The sequence below is a fragment of the Nyctibius grandis genome, chromosome 33 (genome assembly GCF_013368605.1).
Source record: "Nyctibius grandis isolate bNycGra1 chromosome 33, bNycGra1.pri, whole genome shotgun sequence".
NCBI lineage: Eukaryota > Metazoa > Chordata > Aves > Nyctibiiformes > Nyctibiidae > Nyctibius > Nyctibius grandis.
The window spans coordinates 1,626,752-1,650,375 of NC_090690.1; the positions used below are offsets into that span (position 1 = coordinate 1,626,752).

Here is a 23,624-nt window from a genome sequence, read left to right on the forward strand (position 1 = left end):
TTGAGCATAATTTTTTTTAAAAAAAAAAAAGAAAAAAGGAAATTAAAAAAGCCACACTTAATGTATATGGTTATGTATATACATACATATATGTAGGTATAGGTGGACGCTATATACATACACTATATATGTATATATAAAAGAAAGGAAATGGAGAGGAACGTATAGAGGTTTCCAACCACCAATGGGTCAGATCCCAACCCAAACTCGACCGGATGAAGATTAAAAAAAGAAAAGGAAACTCTCCCCCTCCCAGCGCCAGACTGAAAACCTCAGGCCAGCCTCGCGCCGTTGGGTAGCAGCTGCTTTTCTCTTCCGTTTTAAAACTCTCGCCAACGACGGGAAAGGAAAAAAAACCACCAAACCAACCCCAGTAACAACGTCAAGAGCTCGAGCGAGTCCCCTCGCAGGATGCAGAAGAGCCTCCCAACAGCGAGTCCATCCTTGGGGATGCTGCGATGCGGGAACCCCGCCGTCCCCGGCACACCCGGGCGGGGGGTCCTGCAGATCCCCTCTGCCAAAGCTCCGCTCCATGCTCATTTTCCCTCCCCGGTGCTCTGGATCCCCCATTGCAGGGCACTTGAGGGGGTTTCACCACGAGTTGTGGGCTCCTGCTTTAGAAAAGAAACCCAACGCACCATAAAAGGCCAAAAAAAAAAAAAGGGAAAAATGAAAATAGGAAGAAAACCACCAAAGATTCCCAGCGTGGTGAGGGTCCTCCGGCCGCCCGGCGCTCCGGGGCTCGGCATCCCCGGTGTTTCTGAGCGTTTCAGTCTCCGGCACGACGGGATCCTTCCCTTCCCCATCGCCGGAACCGAGGCGAGAGCCGGTGCGCGCTGGTGCGAGCGTCCCCGTCCCGCCGGCCGCTGCCGCCCTCGCCCCTCTATAACGCCAGCCTCAGCAGGAGGGTGGGCACGACGGGCAGGATCCGGCCCGCCCAGTGTCGGCTGCCACCTGCCTTCTGGTCCACGAACGTCTTCTGGTCTGGCATGATGTCCGTGGTGAGCTGGGTCTGCGGGCGAGGGGAGAGCGGGGTCTCGTCAGGGTCCTTTTTTGGGGGAAAAGCATCCAGCTTTGGAAAACACCAATTTTTGCCCTGGAAGCCAGCGGTCCCCGGCACAGCACTTGTCTGGCACGTCCTTCCCGAGCCATCTGCAGCGGGAAACAGCTCCCGGCCCCAGGATCCCCCTCCCCACGCTCCCCCCTGCCCCAAACGTACCTCTGAGTAGCACAGGCTCTGCTCTTTGGACTTGTTCAGCTTCGGTCCCTGCTCCTGGAGAGGAGAAAGGAGGAAGGCTCAGGGCAGGTGTGTGCACCCAGGGCTGCACCCCGAGGTTGGGGCTCCCCAAGCGCCCCTGGGAGCCGCAGAACCCCCCTGCGAGGGCGCAGGGAAATGCCTGTGGTCTTATACATGGGGCACCAGTGGCCCCAGTTTGCAGCAGCGACTGGGCTCGGGTCCTACCTGGACGGAGGTGCAGGTGGTGATGACGCTCGTGTCGTACATGGTGTTGCTGTCGTTGATGTCATCCGGCAAGGCAGGGCTCTTCTCCGTCTTCGGCGGCGGGGTGACGGGGGGCGAGGGGTTCTTGGGGGACATGTTCACATCAGTGCCGTTGCCGAAGGCTTGGATGGCGTTTCCTGGGGGCAGGAGATGTTTATGGGGGGCTGCACCCCGGCGGTGACGGGGCAGGGTGAGGAGGGGGACGGGGAAGTGCCTTACGGAGACAGGGGTTTTCCGTGAAGTCTCGGAGGAACTTCTCGCACTCCTCCTCCATGTTGCCGCTGCCTTTGCAGGAGCACCAGGGCGAGATGGTGATGCTGGTGGTGCTGGCGTCAACGTAGTTGGGTGTCATGTCGAAGCCTGCTCCCGGGCCAGGAGAAGGGAGAGGGATGAGGGACTGTGGTGGGAGAGACCCCCTGCCCATCCCACCCCCCGGCACTCACCGATGAGCCCTGCGTAGGAGCCCAGGCACGCCTGGTAGTTGTCCCCAGGGCAGCTCGTCAGGGACTGGAAGGAGGCTTGGCAGTTGGCGTGGAAATCGGCCAGCCGGGACCTGGGTGCAAAGAGCAAGAGGGAGAGGGACAGGATTTCACCGCCGCTCCCAGCACGGAGCAACCCAGCAGCAAGGAATGACATTTAAAAAAAAATAAAGGCAAGAAAAGAGGATAAATGGGATAGAAAGAGGAGATCTACATGAGATCTAGACTCAGGAGGTGCAACTTCTTCTTTCTTCTCAGCAAGGGTCATTAGCCATTGGAAGGGGCTGCCCAGGGAGGTGGTGGAGTCACCATCTCTGGAGGGGTTTAAGACAAGACTGGACATGGCACTTAGTGCCCTGGTCTGGTTAACGTGGTGGTGTCAGGGCAATGGTTGGACTCAATGAGCCCAGAGGGCTCTTCCAACCTCATTGATTCTGGGATTCTGTAACTTCTTGTCTCGCCTCTGGTCGCCCCAGCCTGCAGAGGGTCACGGGCAAGGGAGGGGTGCCTGCCTGCATGTGGGTACCCCATCGGGGATGACCCCCTGAGCGTGGGACCCTCATTCCTCCATCCTTCACTGCTCCCCCCCTCCCCAGCCCTCTCCGAGCGCTGGCAGAGCACACCGCAAACTTCACCACCCCATCTGGCCGCGCTGCTCCCGGCGTCATTACACGACTGTAAAATTTCACTGCTTGTTTTTATCCTCCCTCTGAAATGTTAAAGCTTAGAGTGCAATTAACGTGCCTGAGGTTGGGGGTTACACTTCCCTTTCTTCTTTTGAAGCTGAGAAGAGAAAAACCACAGGGCTGAGATGCTCGTGCCCTGCCTGCCCTCCTGGGCTCCGGGGGCAGAGTGAAGGCAGAAAGAGGAGAGATGGGGAGAACAGCAGCGGGACCAGGAGGGATAAAGGAGGGACAAGAGGAGCAAAGGAGCTGATTTCCACTCCTGACCCAATTACTGGCTCAGTTACCCCTGCTCATCTCCTCTCACTGCTCACAGATAAGGTACACAAGCGATGGAAGCGCCGTTACTCCCAGGTGTAGTAGCAACCCGGCTCTGCCAACACGAACCCACACCGCAGCCACGCAGCCTCGTCACCCTTTCCAGGCGATGCCCTGGGGGTTTTTCCTCAGGGTGAAGTGAATCACTGAGGTAGAAGGATAAAGAAATGGGAAGGGTGTAGAGAAAGGACAGACCAGGTGGACAGACGGATGGGCTGCAGCCTTCCAAATCGACTCAGTCATTAAATGAACAGACACGAGGCTGAGTTGTGGCCCACGGCGGATCTCAATCACGGGGAGGAATCGCTGCGAAGCAGCCAAGTTGCTGACGCCGTAGATGAGACCTTGCACTTCGCAACAGAAAATCTCCTCAGCTCTTTTTCCCCCCACACTTCATATAGAAAGAAGGCGGCATACATTATTTTCTTTACCTTCCTTTTCCTTCCTTCTTAATTAAATGTCATCTTTGTCCAACCGGTGATTGAATCATCCAACAGTGCCTGCCTAAAGCCATAAAAAATGGTGAAAATAAAGGGTAGAAATCGTGGTGGGTGTTTTTTTTAAATAGGAATGATTTGTTTTCAGAAGGTTTTGATCAAATTAAACAGAGGAAGAAGCAAAGCAGTGATTGAAAGCAGCAGAAGGGATCTGCAGCGATACCTGACATCCAGCCAGCACTTTTCACCACACCAGATCTTGTGGGCACCAGGGGAAGGGACATAAGAGGGAACAAAACCCAGCTGCCGGGGGCTGGAGCGGAGCTCTGGATGCTCCAGGCGGGATCGCAGTGGTTTCCCGGAGACTTCTGCTCTCTCCAGCCATCCGTGACTGGGGCTGTTTCCAGGTCACGGGGTTTCACAACCGATGCAAACATCTTCTGTGGAGCAGCTGAGCCTCTTCTGGGGTCTCGTGGTCCTTTGGGGCTGCCAGCATCACTCCGCAGCGGGCTCCCCAGCTGAGCCAGGGATTGGCAAGAGCCACACACACTCTTGGTACCTTCTCCTTGCTGCTTCCCGCGGCTGGGCACGCAGGTCACACTCAGCCTTTGCCTGCCGAGGGGCTGCCAGGGCTGTGAACTGGATTCTTTTCCCACTTACACCGGCTGCCTGACCCACTTACAGCCTCCCGGCAGGCTGCAAATTTCCAGGGCAAGGTCAGCCTCTTCATCTGGGTTATTCAAGCACTCCCGACAAGGAGACAAGACTCCTGGGCACTGCTGTGCTCTTCTACACGTTGGATGCTGATAAATAGCAATAACACAACTGGCACCAGCTCAGGGGGTGATGCAGGCGGGGGGGTGCGGGACAGCTGCTCCGTGACATGGGGAAGGAGGACAGGCTGGGGCTAAAGCACCAATTCCAGGGGAAAAAGGGGATTCTGCAGCTCTTCTGTGACACGTGTGAGACAAGGAGCAAACTTTCTCCCTCTCCTTCCTCTTGGAAACAAACCTCACCCATCCCAGAGCAGGTTGTTTCACCAAACCCATATTTATTTTCCTCCCTAGTGATTTAGCACATGGGGAAAGAAAATCTCCCTGTGACCGCGGTGCAGAGAGGGGGGCCGGGGGCTCCCACCTTGCCCCCATTCCTGGGGCTGATGCTCAGCTCCCAGCACACAGTCTGCCTCGCTGGAGCTCTGCATAAAGCCCAGCACGTGCAGAAAAGCTTTGCCAAGGGATGTTTGCAGCCAAAACCAGCCTCGGGGCAAGGGGTGCTGCTCCCCACTTGCAAGGTGGGAGCAGAAGGAAGAGCCTGGGGTGGGTGTTGCGGAGCAGAAAAGCTCCAGCTCTGCTCCTTTCACCCAATCCCCGTGGCAGGAAGGTATTTAGCCTCCCTCCTCCTCCCCTCCACGGGAGATAAATAAAGTTTCCGACAGCATTTTCCCCTCTCCCCAAATGAGAGGCGAAGGCACGTCAATTCTCTTAAAGAACTGTGGCAAGTTCATCACCGAGCGCCGCGGAGATTTGTCACGCTGCTCCCCGGGGCCCTGCTCCTGGCTTGTAGCATCCTCAAAGGCAAATGTTATTCTTTTCATAACACACGACAAGCCAGCTGGTAAATCCTTCCAGACTATCCAAGCCAGATGTCACTCTTTCCGCTGTACACAATGAGTTTGCAGTCGCTGGATCAGGCTCTGACTGCCAGGAATAAACCTTTGTGGAGTCGGCCCGGAGTGCTCAGATTTCTGCTTTTAAGTGCCTGGGCAAAAAAGGGAGAAGGAGCCAAGTCCATCTGAGCAGAAAGAGGAGGAATTGGTGCCAAACTGCTGGCTGGCAGCTCGAGGCAGCAGGTGGGTCTGGCCGGGCTCTGCCGGAGCTGTGCTGGGGCAGGAGGATGCGAGGAGCTGCGGAGTGCAGCCTCGGCCAGCAAATTGTTTTCCTGAAAGGCCTCCAAGTCAGAATAAAAAAAACGAAAAAGGAGTGAAAAAGGGATTAACAAATATTTATTTTATATATACACCCATATATCATATCCCAAACCCGCTCCAAGCGCTGGATTTCAAAGTTAGGGGTTTCCAAGCTGATTCTCTTTGATGTATCTAGAAAATACATTTGATTTCTGGGTGAAAAGAGCAGGGTGATGCCAAGGGGAGGCAGCTCCAGAGTTCCAGGGGCTTTAATGCTTCTCTTTCTCCTTGCCCAAGTGCAGACACCTCCCAGGGACCTGGGTCCCTGCAGTGCACATGTACCCCTGGTACAAATATCCCCTGTTTAGGGGACTTTGTGCATCGCTGCAGGGACCACCCCATCACCTCCCGGCTGCTAACTCATCTCCTAGCCTTGTTATCAGGCAGGAATTCAGAAGCAGCTTGCCAGCGCCAGCACAACACCCTCGCTCTGACATTAAAAGTTACCTACACAGCAGAGGATTCGCGATTGGGTTTATTTTTTTTCCACCTGTTGGTGCGTTGCGATTTTTTAAGCGGAAAAAAATACCCAGAACAGATGCAAGGTGCCTAATTGGGTGCTAATTGTTCCCGTCACCGCACGCCCATGAGAAGTCCAAGCCCGGCGCTGGTAATAACTCACCGCCCATCAAAGCGAGCAGCATCAGGCTCTTGAATATTTCATGCAGAAAATGTCCGAGATGCGGAGATTACTCAAGACGTGTTTTTCACAGGCAATTTACAGGGACCGAGGAAAAATGGCTTTGCTAGACACGAGCGTGGAGAGGCGGCTCAGAAACCCGCCTCTCCCCCCCTGCAGAGCAGCGGATGTTCAAGAAGCTGCGACAACATGCAAAAACTCAGCAAGACACGAGAAAACCCACAGGCCTGCTGGGCACCCTCCTCCCCGCGCTGGCTCTGCCGGAGATGAATGCTTTCAAAGCCAGGAGATGCTGAGATGGAAGAAAAAATTAGCCTCAAACATCCAGAACAGTGGTCAGGTAATTCAAAGAGCCCTGGGGATGGGGATCTGCTGGAGAAAGGAGGGAAGCTGGAGCAAAACTCCACTTTTCTGGATGACCCTCTACCAAAGCTGGTAAATAGTTCACAGCAGGGGGAAAAGATCAATGGAAATATTTGTTTTATCCAGGAAAAAGTGTCTGGCACCTCTGGAGACCGAAGTCACCTGCTCTGGTATGAGCTAGGAGGGGTTTTCTCCTGCTTTTAGTGAAAACCCCTGCGGCAGCACAGCATCTCTCTGTAGGATGAGGACTGGGCCCCCATCCCAGAGCTGCCCCTTGCCCAGGGGGCAGCAGGGCAGAGGCAAAAAGCAAATGAACCCGAGAGAAGCAAAGGAGAAATCCCCAAAGTGGAGTAAGCAGAGCTAAGCCAGCAAGAGAGGGGAAAAAAAATTGAGAACAAACAGACAACAGACCAACTGCTAAGTTAGGAGCCGTTAATTAACAAGTTTAGTTAGCAGAGTGTATTTTTAGGACACCACATTTTGATTCATCACAGATAAGAGGAGTTGAAAGACTTTTTTTTTTTTTTAATTCTCTTGCCTCTGCTCAAACCCTATCATTACCCGGTAAGAGAAGGGAAGAATTAAACACACGCATCATTTGATTTTAATTGAAGGACTGTTCTATTTCATTGAACTGCTAACTAAGCCGAACAGGAGATTGTGTTTACATAAGCAAACCCTGAGTCAGTATAGACTTGCTGTCACATTAAGTCAATACTTATGAAGGTTCTCTATTTAATTATTCAGTGCGAATTGACTTATTATTGCGTTAAGAGCGCGGTTAGCCTTGAGCAAGGTGGCTGTGGAGCGGGGCGATCCCTCCCAGCTTCCTTCACACACGGGTGCCCAGGGGAGAAGGTACCCGGGGGGTGCTGCCCCACTGGCCCCCTCCCTGGAAGCCAAAGCCACCAACCTCTGCAGATTTGCTAATTTAAGGGTGGATTTGGAGGCTTCACCCAGCAGATTATTGCAGCCCCAGTTGCCCAGCCCTGGTGCACCCCGAGGACCCACCAGCCATGCCCTGGCCCCCTCCAGACACGAGCCTTGCTCCTCTCTGCCAGCTCCTGGCGCTGCTGTTAAATCCAGGAGCATTTTTCCTTCCTCTGTCTTCTTCCCCGCCAGCTCTGCGGACAGCCGAGCCGTGCCGCCGAGCCGCTCTCATTACACAGCGTAATGAGAAAGTTGAGCTGCTGCTCTGCTGTTTATCAAGGAAACATCCATTATAGATGGCATTTTGTCTGGGCTAAACAAAGGGCGTGAAGACGACAGCGTGGGTTTAAAAAAAAAGGCGTTTTTTTTCCCCTGTTTGGTGTTCAATCAATACCAAGTCAGCCTGGATCCGCTCCTTCCCTTGCACACACCCCGAGCCAAGCCTCCCTCGTGGCTCGTGGGGCGATGAAGCAAGGCTTCCCCTCCCCAGGGCATCGCTCCTGAATCAGCACCCCAACCCCAACCAAAGAGAGATGGTTTGTGCCCTGCAGAAACGCACCTCACCAGCGCACACAGACACGGGGATCCTGCGAGGAGCTGGGCAGGATCCATCCCCCCCCTCCCAGCCACAAATATGCTGAAAAGGGGGAGAAAAACTCAGGCAAATGAAATATCGCCCTGTTTTTGGATGCTGGGGAGCTACAGCCAGTGGAGGCTGGGAAATTCTTCAGCACCAGCATCACTGAAGCATATAAGACCAGATTATTTGTGTTCCTGACTTGCTGATGCAAGATGAAAAATACAGCAAACTGCAGCTGCTGAAATCAGCTCTTTTCTCCCCTTTCCTTCCCTTTCCCCTTAGCTGAGGTTAGTGCTTTGCAAAAGGTTTTTATATTCTGGGAGCTAAAACCTGTCCGTTGCAATCAGACACAAAGCTCGGGGAGTTTGTCAGGCTCCTCCGTTGCGCTGGGAAAAGCTTCACAAACGGCAGCGATCGGAGCCTGATTGCTCCCGGGAGCCCAGGGAAGGGGCTGGGGCATCTCAGCGGGGATTTGCAGCAGCCTCACAGATCACGGCCATTCGAATTGCGTCGTCTTAGAGTAAAGCCCAGGGTTTCAGCCCAGAATAACCCAGCTCCTGCACCCAGTTCCCGGGGAGGGAAGGGCACAGGCTGAGCCAGGACCTGAGCCCAGGCAGGGATGCGCGGGAGCTGGGGGGGGGCGCATCCCAGCGCCCTCCTCGCAGCCACAGGGACCCCCAGGTGAGCCAGCCCCTGCTCCACGCCAGGACGCTGGTTAAAACACCCCAGTCCAAAGCACTCAGAAAACAGCCACCTGCACAACTGCTCTGGGTCGGGATGGAAGAGCTGGTGGCTTTTATCCCCAGCTCTGTGACCACTGATGGGCCACGGGCTGGTGTTCAACAACCATTCACCCACCAGCCCTGCGCAGCTGGAAAGCAGCAGCAGAAAGCCATGAAAGCCTCCAGAATGACTGTTTTCCACCCTGGACCATTAATTTGCCCTCTGCTTGGCTTCTTTTGGGAAGGAAATGACAGGACCTCAGGGTGGGCTGTGTCCTGCAAGAGGAGCAGCCCCTATGAGGAGCATCCCCATGGGAAGGAGGACAAAGCCTGCACGCTCTATTTATACACATTCCCAGCACCTGGTGATGCTCTTGGCAGCAGCTGCCTGCCAGTGCTTTGTTATTTATAAACACCAAGAGGCAGGAGGGAGAGGAGAGGGCACCCCCCAGCACCAAGCAGCCCTGCAGACCACCCCATCCCTGCAAAATAAGCCCAGAGCCGCTCGGCAAAGCAGACACCAACCAACCAAACTCACCCTGCCCGCACACGGATGCGACAACCCCCTCTGCATCACCGCTGGATGAGACCCCCTTCCACCAAGCCAACCCCACCACAAATACACGGCACCTCCACATCGGCCAAAACCCTCCAGCAAGAGGCTGCCAGAGCCCCCCTGGGCAGGGCTGCGGGAGGGGGGCGGGTGGGACAGGACCTTGTCTTGCAAGCCCAGGTCCAAGGAGTGCATCCATGCAACACCCCATCGCAGGGAGAGAACAGCCGAGGCCAAGGCAGAGCTCTGCAAACCAACACTGGCAGCAGGACACATCAATAAACACCAGATTCGGGTGCTTTGCTACTTTTCCCACGCTGCTGTGGGGAAAAACGCATTTCCAACTCGGAGCAAACAGCCAAAGCCGCTGCCACACGCTTCCCCCTTTGCTGCTTCACCTTTTTATGGTGGAATTTCATTTCATGAGGCTTCTAATTAATGCTCAGCATCTCCGTGGCCTCTCTGGTCCCCACCAACGCGCTGCTAACGCAGGTTGTTCCCCTCCACGAGCGGAGGCATCCACAGCATTTAATATCCCAGCCCGAGAGCTGCTGCCATTAATTTGGCCACGGCTCAGCGCAGCCCTGGTATCTTTTATTCATAGACTTTGGCTTATTGTATTACTTTTTGATAAAAAGCCACATTCCCGCGTTTCAAACACACTCGCTCGCAGCCAGACGAAGACCTGGAGCCGTGTTATTTATTTATTTCACCACCAAGCTCTGGGAAACTCCATCACCTCCATGGCACGAAGACCCTCCTCCTCATAGTAAACACATTCTTTATGAGGCTGATCCAGCCCCCGGAGGGTGACAGGAGGTTTTTTGCTGTATGAATAATGAGTTTCATAACAGAACAAAAGCCTGATCTCCCGACTTCGCTCTGCCGTGGAGAGAACAGTGGATTTCACCAGCCGGGAAGCACGGCGAGGGGTTTTGCTGCTCGCAGGGCACGGGTGGCCCCGCTGCACGTTCATCCCCTCCACAGCATGGGGAGCTGGAGCAGCCCCGGGTGGGGAACGGAGCCAGCGTGGTCCCCAGGGGACCCTGAAAGGCAGCTTCATCCCCAGGGCTCTGGTGCTGCCCCACGGCTCTGCCCCAGCCCCAGCGCTGCCTCCCAGGCCAAGCTGTGGGTTTGGAGCAGGTCAGAGCTCGGTGCAGGGCTCAGCTGGCAGCCCCCATGCTTGCAAACCACACGCAGCCCCGCACGAACCCACGGGCTCACCCCACAGCAAAGCGGGGAACAAAGTCGAGGCCACACTTCAGCCTCTCCATGAGCAGCCAAAACCCATTAATTCTGCCCCATTTTACACACAGAACACGGCTGTTACTGGAGGAGACCCAGTGCCACACGGCGTTGGGAACCACAGAATCAACCAGGTTGGAAGAGCCCTCTGGGCTCATCGAGTCCAACCATTGCCCTGACACCACCGTGGCAACTAGACCAGGGCACTAAGTGCCATGTCCAGTCTTGTCTTAAACCCCTCCAGAGATGGTGACTCCTCCACCTCCCTGGGCAGCCCCTTCCAGTGTCTAATAACCCTTGCTGAGAATAAGATGCAACCGATAAACTCAGAATAGGGTCACACAACAATAGAGTGCTGCAAACATGGACACAGCCCCAAAACCCTCTGCTCCAGCCCGCAGGTCCCCCCCCAGCACCGGGAGGGCTGGGTGAACCCCGTGCAGAGCCCGGCGCAGCCCTTACCGGCAGAGGTGATCCGTCCGGCACGTGCTGCGCAGATCCAGGCAGTTGGGTTTCTCCTTGTCCTCGTAGGAGCAGGAGGGGACGATGGTTTGGCGGCGGCGCTCGGCGCAAGCCTGGTCCTTGCAGGAGCAGAAGAGCAGGCGGTAGGTGTACTCGCTGGGGACGCGGTCGAAGAACTGGCGCAGAGCCTTGTGGCACTTCCTCCGGCTGCAGGGCTCGGTGGCCGAGATCTCCCTGCTGCACGTGGAGATGTAGCCCGAGCGCAGGCGCTTGCAGTTGTCGTTCAGGTTGCAGGCTTTGGCTGCGTCGAGGCAGTGGTTGCTTTTGGAGGTGGTGGCCGGCTCCATTCCTGCCCGGAAAGCAAGAGGGGAGAAGGGGTGAGGATGGTACCGAGGGATGGGGAGATGTCCTCGACCTGGGGAGATGCTACGGGGAAGGTGTGACCCCGGCATCTGTGGCACAGCCCGTCCCTGCCCTGCTGGCAGTGGGGAGAGGGCTGGATGCCCCGCTGTGGTTCCCCCCCCCGTCTTCATCCCTGTCCCTGCACTATTTGGAGGTCCTCCTCCAGCACGGAAAGGGTTAATGCGCACCAATGGCAGCGAGGGGACCTGGTCACACAGTCCTCGGTGCATAATTCATGCCATGAATTTGTAATATGTTTTTTTTTCTCGTCAATTATTCAAAGAATAATTATTAATTATTCAGCCTGCTCCAAAGCAGAATAATCTGCTGAGCTGCACAGGCCCCTCGGCCCCCACATCCTCTCCTGGGGCTACCCCAAAACCGGGTCACCCCCAGCCAGCCCAGGCAGGGACGGTGGGGACAAGGTTGCCACCGGCCGGATCCTGCATCCTCCCAGCAATCCCAACCCTCAGCAAATAACCAGGAGAGGACGGACGAGGCCGAACCACCGCACAGGAACAAACACTGAATTTTCTTTTCTTTTTGTCAAAATGATGGATCACCCTCAGCAGCCCAGGTGCTGTTTTAGAAGCCACCTGACTGCACCAGCCACCTCGTCCCTAATTTCCCCCCCTCCACAGCCCACCAAGCCCCTGGATTCCTCTGTTGTCTCCTGGCTTCTGCTGGCAAAGACAAACGGCAGCACTGTGGAGGGCTCTGGTATTTGTAGGGCCCTGCTCATCAGCAAACGGGACGCAGCTGCATCACCCCCGCCTCCCTTCGCCTCCCCAGCTGCCCATGGGGCTGCCCTGCAGCCCAGCAGCGCTTTGGGGTGTCGTTTGCAGCACGAGACCCGACTCTGCCGCATTTTCCCACGGTCTCACCCACCCCGGCGTGAGCCCCCAAGCCACAGCACTGGGGTCATGATTAATAGGTGAAACTGGAAGCCTCCCCGGTGCCATCCTGTGCAAACCCAACCCACTGCCCTTGGGGGGCTCAGTGCCACCAGTCCGTGACAACTGTGGGGTCCCTGTGTCCCCTTCACCCAGAGCCACGATGCCCTGAGACCCCAGAGCCAGGGAGGGGGTAAATCTGTTCAGAGAGAGCCCTTGAAATGCCAGACGTGTCAGCCCGGTGACGCACACCCCCCGTGGAGGTCTAGCGGGGACGGGGGAGTTCGATAAGACATATGTAAAGTGGATACTGCTTCTGATATATCATTTATAAGTAGATCTGCCTTGAAGAATAGTGCAAGAGGCAAGAAGGTCGCCGGAGCTAAGAGAGATGTTTTAGCTGACACATGGTGGGAGCGTGAACTGGTGCTGTGCTGGGAGGGGGGATCATCCTCCCTGCTCCTCATGGAGCCCTGCTCGGAATAAAGCCAGGGAGAAAGGAGGTGAGGACAAGTCCTTGGGGCTTCACACCCTCCCCGAGGATGGGACAGGGCAGGAATTGCACTTTCACAGCAGGAACCCCCCAGCCCCGGTGATGCTACAGGGTCCGAGGGCTGAGGATGGACACAGCTCATGGCACTGATGGCAGAGGAGCAGAAGGGGAAAAAGGTGCTTGAAGAGGACGGGGGACACAGGGCTGTCTTCTCTCCTTGCCCAGACCAGCTCCTGGTTGTGGGGGATGCGCTGGGCACTCTCTGCTGGTGGCCACCCCAGCTCCGAGCCATGCCAGCGCGGTGGCTCTCGGGCACAGGCGCAGGATCTGCGCAAAGTGCCAGCTGATTGTCTAACCCTCCGGAGCATCGCTCCTGCCCTGCCCGAGACCTGCGGGGACCTGGATGCATTTTAATGACGTCTGCGAGCGCAGGGTTCCCGGGGAGCTCATTAATAAAGCACGAGCATGAAAATTTCATGAGGCGAGAAGGAAACGGGGGCCAAGGAGCCGGGGAGGGGACCGTGCTGGGAGACCTGGTGCCACCAGCTGTCCCCTCGGCAGGCTCTGCCTGGCCTCGTGGCACAGGACGGGGTCAGGGGCAGAGGAGGAGGAGGGTGGTGGGGAAGGCAGCGCTGCTGCAAGCTGGCTCAGTGCTGGGCAGCGCGGGCTGAGCCTGGGGGTCTGACGCCCACCCGCCTCGTGGGTGCTGCTGCCCCGTGTCGGTGCCCACGTGGGCAGAAACACAGAGTGAGGCTGGTTTCCCACCCAGAGCCTCCTCCTTCCTCCCTGCAGGCTGTGGATTCTGCAGGGTGGGCTCCAGCACCCCTCGGCACCGCTGAGCATCGGCACCGCCGGCCCGGGATGCTCTGCTCCATGGGAGGGGGGGTCTGGGAGAGCAGTGCCCCACGCGTGGGGAGGGCTGCGGTGCTGGCTCCTGGTGCTCACCCACGGTGCTCCTCGCCAGCCCCCTGGTCCCTGCACGCTGCCCGTGCAGGGGGACAGAGGAGGGGTGGAAGAAGCACCGAGGCCGCCCCGATGGCCACAGCACATCTCCAGTTCCCCCCTTCTCCCAGCCCCACAATTCCCAGACACTCTTCCTTCTCCTCTCGCTTTGCTTTTATGAATAAATCAACCCAAGAGCGTTTAATCCCCCACTCCAGACACTTTGCTTTTCATACTTTCCAGCAGCTAAAACATTTCCTTGACGTTAATGTAATCCAAAAAGGCGTGCGGGAGCCGGGAGGGGGTGGCGGCGTCATCCCGAAGCGGTGCTAAGCTCCCCGGAGGGAGCCTGGCAAAGTCACTTCGGGAGCTGAAACCCGGCGAGTGACGGCAGCGAGGGGACGCGGCGTCACAGCCCCCCGCCGAGGCGTCCCCGGGGGAGCCCAGGGGGGGCACAGCATCGCTGCAGGGTCCCCGGGTGCCACCCATATGCACCCCACAAAGGCTGGGGACCCCCAAAACCCCGCGGCAGCGGGTGGCTCTTGGGGAAGGGGTTAGGAGGAGAAAGAGCGAGGCGAAGCCAAGGCACTGCGTGACCTAATTTGCGAAGGGAGGGGGGGATTGGCAGCATGGAGGGTTGTCATGGAAATAGATGGCAAAAAAAAGTTCCTGAGGATGATGGCGGAGTTTGGGTTCCCGAGAGGAGGACGTGGAGGCAGAGAGATGCTCCGAAGGGCTCAATGAACAAAGGAATTACAGGCTCCGCAGCCTGTTTGGTGTCAGCCCATGGGCAGAGGAGGTAAAAACCTACATCACAGCCCGGGGGGAATGGGAAGCCCGAGGAGGAGGAGGAGGAGGCTGCTGCCCGTGGCTCTGCTCAAAGCAAGGACCCCCTCGGCTGGGGCTCACCCGCTCCCAGCAACGGCTGATCCCACTGGGAAGGTCTCAAACTGGGAGGATCTGTCCCATCGGGCTGTCTTCGAGGGGCCACGTGTCACCCCCAGCTGATGCTCAAGGCATCAGATCTGGAGTGATGGGAGAAGAGACGGGCAGGAGAGTGGCCAGAGGAGCTGGAAAGGGCCAAAGCACGGGGGAAGGAGGTGTGGGTTTTCCTTGCCAGGGAGCTCGGTAGCAGGTCTACATCCACGGGCAAGAGGAGATAACACAGCGGACTCATGTTGCTTTTATTACCTGAGAAAATTGAAGCAAGTCTGAATATATCAGAGAGACGAGAGGTGACCGGCTCGTAGGGGGAAGCTTCATAAAATTCTTCTCCTAGAGCAGGAGGGAAGAAAGAGAAGGGGGAGAAAAAGCAAATTAAAACCCACAGCGAATAACTTCAGCCACCACGGAGGTGGCAACCTGCAATTGGCGAAGGGCAAACCAAAAAGCGTTTAAAGCACTGCCCTGCAACAAAAAAAAAAAGGGAAAACCCATTTTGGACCAGCTTGGCTTAATTGTGGCTGGCTGGGAGCTGGCGGGCAGGTCTGCGCCGGGTCCTGCTGTCCTGTTTTATTGTTGTTGCAAAAAAAAAAAGCTTTTGCCTAAAAAAAAACGCTGTGAAGAGTGTTTTCCACCCTGCTCTGCTTCTGATGCACTTGGGGAAAATGGGAATATTTCAGTGGAGGGATATGGATCTGGCTGGAGAGCCTCATCACCAGAGCATCCCCACCACTGACCCACCCACGCCGCGCTCCAGGGGCTCATCCATCGCCTTCTGGAGGGGACCTGAGCAGGGTCCTTCTGCCCCCAGGCTGGGAGCAAAGCCCCTCGCTCCCACCTTTGATTTCAGTGCAAACCCATCTGCTTTTGCTGCCTGCCCTTCGTGTCACTCCAGAAAAGGGTGACTTCAGGAGAGCTGGCCGTGGCTCCCAGGAGAGGAAACGCTCTCCTCAAAGCCCAGCAGCCACAGGAAAAGAAATAAATATATATATAAACATATATATATAAAAAAATCAATGGCTGGACTTTGAAGGCCCCAGTCAGAGGCTGACCAGCTGCCCGGAGCATTGATCCCCGCTGTGCCCAGACCCCTGCCCTTGCCGTGGGTGAGCCCAGTCTGCCCCGGGGATGGACCCCAGCACCCCAGACCACTCCAGTCCACATGTGTTATTATTAGCCCAAGGCAGCAGCATTTATCCTGTGTAATTAAGAAGCCACTTGAAACCCTGTGCTGGAAAACAAGCTCCTGAGGAGGTGGGGAGCGATGCGGGAGGGCTTGCTCCAAGCCCAGAGGTGGGTGGCTGGATGGGAGACCCCGGTGGGATGCCAGCTTGGGCTGTGTCCCACCAGGGGGTTTCCAGCCCATCACCCTGCGTCTGGCCTTGCCACCACCCACAGGGTGATGCTGGGTGATGCTGCTCATCACAGGGAAGGAAACACGGTCCGGGCAGCCAGCAAAGCCCTCCTGCTCCAGGCCAACCCCCTGCGCCTCGCCGGGTTTCCTAATGCTCCGATGACAAATAGCACCTTTATTAAAGTGCATTTAGGAAACGCTGTAACCTCCCGGTATATCGCTTTGCCAATGCAATAAATAATTAAATACCAGCTGAATCCTGCTGCTCGCTAGGAAAATTACTGAGCATTAAAAGGGCAGCGGACTTTTCCTGAGCTCCCTGAGATGCAATTAACCCCCAGGAATGAGGCTGGAGTGAAAGCAGCCCTCCTTAATGGCAGGGACAGGCTGGCTCCTGCAGCCAGGGGCTGGTCGGGAGGCCACCGGGCACAGCGTCTTTGCTAAAAGGCAGAAGATCAGGGGCTGCCTTGGGCTTCTCGTTGCTTTTACACTCGCTGGTTAAAGGGATGAGCTGCTGGATCTCCCCAAAGCTTCCACCTCTCCTTAAGACTTGGTATAATCACTTCTCTCCCCACCACCTCCTCCTCCTCCAGATACAGGTCCTGGAGTACCCATCAAGCAGTAAAGCACCCTTCATTCATGTTCAAAGCCCCCTGAAATCGCTCAATGAAGGCTGCTAATGAGGGGCAGAAAACAATCAAGCAGTAATTCCTGCTCTGGGCTGGTTTGGGGGCTCGCTAGTCCCTGTGCTGACCCAGAGCTGAAGGCAATTTCACCCGGAGGGGCTGGGTACAGCTCCCCACATCCTTGCCAAAGCCCTCCCAGCACCACCACCACCTCCCAGCACCACCACCACCTCCGCTGGCTTCAGTCCCAGCTCAGGAGAGGGGTCAGAGACCTGTGCCCGCTGCGGGAGCGTGGCTGCCAGGGATGGAGGCTCCTCCGCACGCTCCAGCAAAGCTCAGGCTGCTGAAGGAGGTGGTTTTGAGCATTTCACAGCCCCAAGTCATGGGAGGATGTGGGGCCAAGCTGCCAACACACGGTGCTGTGACGCTGGCTCTGCCCCTCTCCGGGCTGGGGCCAGGCAGAGCGGCACAGGGGTGGCAGAGCCCACAGGGCAGCACAGCAAACCCCACCAGCCCCAGCTGAGCCCCTCTGCAGCCCTGGAGCAGCAGCACGAGCCCTGGGGCAGCCCCAGCCCTGGAGATGCTCCCCCAGAGGGGCGAGGGATGAAGCCCACCTGCCCTCAGGCCATAGATAATCCTGCCTTCAATGAACAAACCAGCCCCGGGCTAGCAAAATCCAATTTCAATTACCTGCACTGCTCCAGCCTCTGATTTACTCCTTCACCAGGCTGCAATTACGGCAGGCTCCAGTGCGTCACCCCAGCGAGCCCCCGCCGTGCTCCCCAGCCCGTAAATCCCACTGGAGCAAGAGCTAACGGGGGGCTGGGGAGGGCCAAGGAGGCAGCAACAACATCTGCACCCCGAGAGATCCCCACAGCTGGTATGGAGGTGCAGAGCCATGCCCCAGCCTTGCTTCCCTCTGCACCCCACGGCACGTCTCCCCCTGGGCAGGGAGGAGGAGGGAGCCCGGCTGGAGAGGAGCCCTGCCCTGGCTGGCAGGTGCCCCGAAGCCTGGGCATCTCAGCTCTGCCATGACAGTGATCAGTTCTCGCTGCAAACGCAGCCCCCAGCCTGTTTCTGCCTTGCCTCATGCCCACGTTGGGCAGACCAGCCCCCAGCACCCTCTGAGAAAGGGGGGGGACGGCCTGCCTCGCCCGGGGTGCCCGTGCAGCCCAGGGCACCGCTCAGCCCATCCTCACCAGAGCAGCGAGATGCCCTCGCAGCTCCCCACCCTCGAGGTGGGTCAGCACCACCTCCCCACCCCAGGGCAACCCCCCCCCCGGAGCCCTGCCCCATACCTTCGGTCAGCCCCAGGTGTATACTCCAGTAGATCTGAAGGCACTGAAGCTCCTTCTTCATCCCTCGCTTGCAGCGGCAGTCGTAGAGGGGGCTCTCCTGCAGCACCTCCAGGGCCGCCTGGCACTCCTTGTTGGCCAGCATGGTGTTCCTGTCGCGGCCGGCCAGGCACTGCCGCAGCGTGCGGTACCGGGAGCTGCAGCTGGGCTCGGCCGCGCACAGCTCGTTGGCTCGCACGCAGTCCACGGGCACCCGCCAGCCATGGGGGTCCTGCCCCGGCGGGGACGGGGGGCCGGCCAGCGAGCGCAGGATCTCATCTGGGCGAGGGGCAGGGGGAGGAGAGACGAGGGCAGAGAGAGGTGAGGGAGGGCGGCCAGGGAGGGGGACCCCTCGCATCTCCTCCCCAGGACCCACAGCAGGCCGTGCCCCAGCCACACCATCCCCAACTGGTCCTTGGTGTTAGAGCCACCTTCGAGCTGCTCTGGAGAGGGTGAGCATCCTTCCCTCGTGCCTAAACCACATCCAGGCTCGGTTTAGGCATGAATTGAGTTCAGTGAATTAAGATGATGACCTGAAGAAGCAAGTGGGATGTCACCAGGCACCCCAACAGCAGTGGCAGGGAAGGTGGAGGGTTAACCCAACCCCTCAGAGCCACAGGATGCCCCAGGGGACTCTCTCTTATCAAAACCAAACAGGCAAATAAACAAACACAGCACATTTCCAGCCCGGGTGCTTCAGGACAGGAACCTCCACGCATGACCTGGTCGCAGGAGTCGAGGGGAGCAGGGAGCCCACTCGACCCCCCCGCGCGCGCCGCTGTTTGGTTTTCATTTGGCAGCTCATCGCTTCCAGCCCGCCACGGGATTTTTAGGGCATCTGACTCATGGGTTTTTGAGCGCTCGGGCTTGGCAGGGCTGCAGGACGGCTGCAGCTCGGTCCAAACTCACCCCCAGGGATGGCCTCCTGCGTGCCTCCGTGCTAGCCACTCCTCAGGGTGGCAACCGGCCAGCTCGCCTGGCTCCTGCCCATGCACGGCCACCGCCTGCTCCTTGGACCCTGCCTTGGCTCTGTGCGCTCCCCTCCCGGCACGCCCTCCCCTCTCACGCTATTTCTATCATTTTATCGTTTTCTTTTGCTTTTTGCAATAAATTCTTGCCAAGTCAACCCCAGGCAAGGCCACCGGCCCGTCCCACCACAGGCGCATGGGGAAGGGTCCCCCCACGCCAGCACCAGCCGAGCGATGGGGACGGGGTGGGCAGGACCCCCCTGCCACTCCTGACCCCCCCTCCATCTGCCAGCTTGTAACCACAGGCAGGGACAGCCCCTGAGCAGGCAAAGACGGGCACGATGGGACCTGGAGGGCATCCTCGGCCACCCAGGAGGGTGATGCAGGGGAAGACCCCACCCCATGCAACGCCCACCCCCCCTTGCTGCCCCTGTGCCCCGGGGAGCAGCTTCCCTGTCCCCTGCCACATGCCAGGCAGCAGACGGGCACAGCAAACCTCAGCCGCCAGCTCCCAGCCCCTTTCCAACCCGTGGCCACTCGGCCGGGTATGGCAGGGGGACAGTGACACCTACAGGCATGTGACAAGGGCCACCCGTGTCCCCCCCACCCACCAGGACACGCAGGCAGCTGCCTGCAGGCAGGTCTCATCCCCTGCCACCACCCTGGGGTGGGCGTCTGTCCCCTGCCTCCTGCGTGCCACGGCAGCGAGCGGCCACGCGTGCCTCTGCCCACCCCGAGTGGGGACATGGGGACACGCTCCTCGGGCCACGGGGAGAGGAGAGGGGATGCTCAGAGGCTCTGCGGGAGGGACGGGCAATGCTGGGGGTGAGCGGGCAGGATGGACAGCAGCCCTGGGGGGAAACACCTCCGCTGCCTGCGGTCACGCCGAGGAGCAGGTCGCGTCCTCCTGGTCTTCGGCCGATGCCCCCGAACAAACGCCGTTGGGTTCAGAGAGGTCTGGAGGGTGTCCGGGTAACCAGGAGCAGGCGCAGAGCCCCGACACCCACGTTAGATCCAATTTTGGGTGGCAGATGTCCCTTGGGAAGGCCCTCCTCGGCCTTTCAGGATTATATTCCACATGGGAGGCAGGCAGGATCCCCGGGCGGTGGAAGCACACTCCTGGGCTGGTGGAGGAGAAACAGGTGTCCCCAAATGCTCCTCGGGGCAGAAACACCAGCTCCTCGCCACGAGATGGGTGATGCTTTGGTGCTTTGAGTAGAAAGGGGCCAGCTCTGCGCCGTTACACGCCGGGAAACCCCAGCCCCAGGCACCCAGCGCAGCAGCTGGGACAACCTGCTCCTGCTGCAGCCATCGGCCCCAGGGCAGTGGGCTCCGGGGCATCCAGAGCCATCCCGCAGCTCCATGTTCCTCTTCTGCCATCCTCGCCCAGCCCAGCTGTTTGCCCTGAGCCCTCAGCCCAGGTCTCAGCTCCAATTCAGTCTTCTCCAGCCGATGCCATGAAGCCTCCTCCCAAAGCGCCATCCGAAGCCTCTCCTCCAGCCGTGACCTCGTCTCTCTGCCCTCCCAGGCAGGGACCGCAGCGCTGGCAGGCGGGCAGGGAAGGGAGACAGCCTTGCCCTGCTGCAAAAGGCGCTCGACCACCCGCAGCATCCTTGCGAGGGGCCCCAGCACCCTCGGCGCACACCCTGGTGCTGGGGCGGGCACTGGCTCATGCTGGGAAGCCCACCAGTAAATCCACCCACCGGAGAGCCAGCAGGGACGCGTGCTGGCCCCGGCCTCGTGGCTTTTGCCACCTCACTCCCATGGCCTCGCAGAGAGCAGGGCGCCGCGTGCCCCCTCGGCAGCATCCCGCACCCGCAGAACCGGAGCACGGCACGCAGCCGTCCCGGTGGAGGATGAAGGGCAGAAGCAGCCTTGCCCTGGGGGTCACAGCCCCCAAATCCAGCAGCACGCTCAGCCAAGGTGCCAGGGCGGTGTTTTTTCCCGGGACCCCCCTCTCCTCCCTGCTCACGGCGCTGCCAAGCCGGGTAAAGCTCTGCAGACCCCCGCAGAGGCACGAGGTGGGGAGTTTGGATAGAGGGGCAAGCTGAGGGTTTTTTTTTTTTTCCTACCCAAAAGAAATCACCTCACTGACACACGCTCGCTAAACTCATATCAGTAAAACATCTGCAGAGAATTTAAACCTAATCCTCAGCAGCCTCCGGGGTGTGGGAGCACAGCGAGGATTTGCAGGCAGATGCACGAGGCTCCGCCAGCCAGCAAACAGCGCGCTGGCCCGCTTTCCCCTCGCTCCCGCAGCTTCCCCCAGCAGCACCAGGCTGTGCTGCCTCTTTTCTAGCTGTAATACATGTTTCCTTTTACTGGTCCTGCCAGAGACCTTTGGACACAGGCAGCTTTAGGGGTAAATATTTATCCTCACAACTCGACTCAAAAAAATAAATAATTGCTCCGGAACGTGCAGCCTCGCAGCCCGGCCGCTGTGGCAGCGATCGCTTTATCCCAAGCAAAGGGCTTTTGTGGCTCAGCAGAAAGACGAGCCCAGATGTGAAGAGCCGGGCTTCCTCCACCCTCCCGGGCTCCTCACCGCGAGGCCACGTCGTGGAGGGGCTGTGGGGTCCCCTGGGTACCCCACCCCTAATGCTCAGTCTGGGGGTACGGCTTCGTGGTGATGGCTGCTCGGGGTGTTGCAGCTCTGGCTGGGGGAGCACAGCCTTCCCCCCCTGCGCCCATGAAACCTTGGGGGCACCCGGGAAAGGGGGCAGAGGGTCTTGCTTTCATGCAACCTCCCCTGCGAGGGCGAATGGACCACGGTTTGGGTGGCTGAGGTGGGGCATCCTGCAGGTCCCTGTCCTGAATCTCGCTCGTGAGACGTCCAGCAGCGAGTCAGACATGCATATGAGTGGCCAGGGCCCCCCCCAGCAGCGCTGGAGAGCCCTCCCTCTCCCCTGCCCACGTCTTCCCACTTGTGCCCCCCACCTTGCCCCCAGAGCATCCCTCCTTGCTCAGAAGGCAGGGGGGCACGAGCCCTGACACTTCCCGGCACGCTCTGTCTCTGGCAGGTCATGGGGAAGGGCACCCCAAACTGGGGCTCAGCCCCCCCCCACTCAAGCCTGTGTCCCACCCCACACAAAGGCACGTGAGGCACCAGTTTCCCCCACACTGGCACGGCACCCCTTCCCCTCGCCAGCCAGGGATTGTGCTGGGGAGCAGGAGAGAGGACAAGCCCATCACCCCCATTTCATCCAGGGAGGAGAACCCTCCTCGGGGGTGCCGATGCACGGGGTTCCCTCTGCCTGCGCCCCCTGCCCCGCACCACGGGGTGCTCTGCAGGGAGCTTTGCTCTGCCAACCTTCAAGTCTCCCTGAGCAGCTGCCCGTCCCTTCTGCCTCCTCGCAGGCAGGGTGACGCTCCTCCAGCCCGGGCGATTCCGGGCGCTGGCTGCTGCAGTGTGCTGGGGCTCACACGCACGCAGACCCCCGTGGGGAGGCAGCTGGAGCACGACACGACACACGACCCACTCACGGTCCTGCGTGCGCCCAGCAGGAAAAAAAATGACCTTTCTCATGTGCTGCCTTTGCACCTCAGACCCCCCCCAGTGTCTGACTTCGCCCCCTTTTCGGCCGCCCCTTCCCCATCTCCGGCGGAGGCTGCCCCAGAATCGCCGCGCTCCCCTCCCGGCAGCGGCACAGCCCCTCGGTACCATCATCGAAAGCGACACGCACGAATTGCAGCAGAGGGCACAGCGATTCCCCCCGCACACACACACACACACGCGCAATTAACGCAACTTTCCGAACCGATTCTCCACGCCGAGCTCGCCGGCACCGGCAAGAACGGCGCGGGGGGGGCCCCGCAGCAGCGGCTGGGGGACACGGAGGGGGGACAGAGGGGTGGGTACCCTCCGAAATGCAGACCCACGTAGGCTGGCAAGGAGAGAGGGGAGCAAAGAGGAGCAGGGCTGTGCTGCCGCACGCCGATCGCGGATCCCGCCCGCTCCCTTGCGGTGCCGGCGGCGGGGGCTGCCCCGATGGGGCGGTCGGGGTTGTGTGTGTGTGTGTGTCCCCCTCCCTTTTGAACTTTGATAGAGAATAGGAAAATAAAGTTGCCCCTACTTAAAATCCTTGTCCTTCTCCTGCCGCAGCCCCAGCCCCGCGCGGTGCCCACCTCGGGGGAGCCCCCGCAGCCCCCGCCCAGGGACACGCCACCTCTGCCACCCTGCCCGGCCAGGCCACAGCCACCATCCCCGCCGGGGCCACTCACCTACGAAGAGGACGATGCAGAAGGCGTTTGCCAAGATCATGTTAGTAAATCCACGCGTTCCTCCACGTGCGCAAAAAATTAAGGGGGAGAAAAAAAAAAAAAAAGGAGGGGAATAAAAAAAGAATAAAAATAATTCCCAAGGCGGCCAGGTAGATCCCAAATCCGGGCGGGGACGGTGGGCTGCGAAAAAAGAGAGTGGGGGGGAAGGTGTGTGCTCCGCCCGGCGCGGAGCCGGGGTCCTCAGCCGCTGCGCCGGGCAGCGCGGCTCGCCGCCTCCCGCATCCCCCGGGGCTCCGCCGGGCTCCGCCGGGCTCCGCGCTCCGCCGGGCTCCCGGCGGCTTGTGCCGAGGCTCTGGCTGCCGGGGGGGGGGCGTGGGGGGGGCGCGGCGAGGGGCGGCCGCGCTCCGCCGAGCCCCGGCGGCGGGGAAGGGGCAGAGCCGGCGGTGCCGCCCGTCCCCTCCCCGCCCCTGCCGCCCCCCCCTCCGCGCCTCTCCGCCCCTCCGCCCGGCCCCGCAGCCACGGACGCCCTTCCGCGGGGGCAGGGGGCCGGGGGGGGGTGGTTTGTGT

General features: G+C 59.1%; 1 protein-coding gene across 1 annotated transcript; it reads right to left on the reverse strand.

Moving 5' to 3' along the window:
• On the reverse strand, positions 1 to 23,383 carry GFRA2 (GDNF family receptor alpha 2). The gene is made up of 9 exons (XM_068421458.1): positions 23,058 to 23,383; positions 17,833 to 18,147; positions 14,804 to 14,887; positions 10,883 to 11,231; positions 1,945 to 2,054; positions 1,721 to 1,861; positions 1,463 to 1,638; positions 1,220 to 1,273; positions 1 to 1,012 (listed from the first exon to the last, which is right to left on the reverse strand). The coding sequence occupies exons 1-9, from the start codon at positions 23,095 to 23,097 to the stop codon at positions 884 to 886; spliced, it is 1,398 nt and encodes a 465-aa protein (XP_068277559.1). The 5' UTR covers positions 23,098 to 23,383; the 3' UTR covers positions 1 to 883.
• Between the last annotated feature and the right edge of the window lie 241 nt (positions 23,384 to 23,624).

Bases quoted from the DNA above. Each gene is read 5' to 3' on its own strand.
- GFRA2 (XM_068421458.1), bottom strand. From the start codon at position 23,097: ATGATCTTGGCAAACGCCTTCTGCATCGTCCTCTTCGTAG. The intron at 11,232-14,803 runs GTAATAAAAGCA...CTTTCCGGGCAG, and splicing joins ACTTGCTTCAATTTTCTCAG to GAATGGAGCCGGCCACCACC. The intron at 1,639-1,720 runs GTAAGGCACTTC...TCCTGCCCCCAG, and splicing joins CACGGAAAACCCCTGTCTCC to GAAACGCCATCCAAGCCTTC.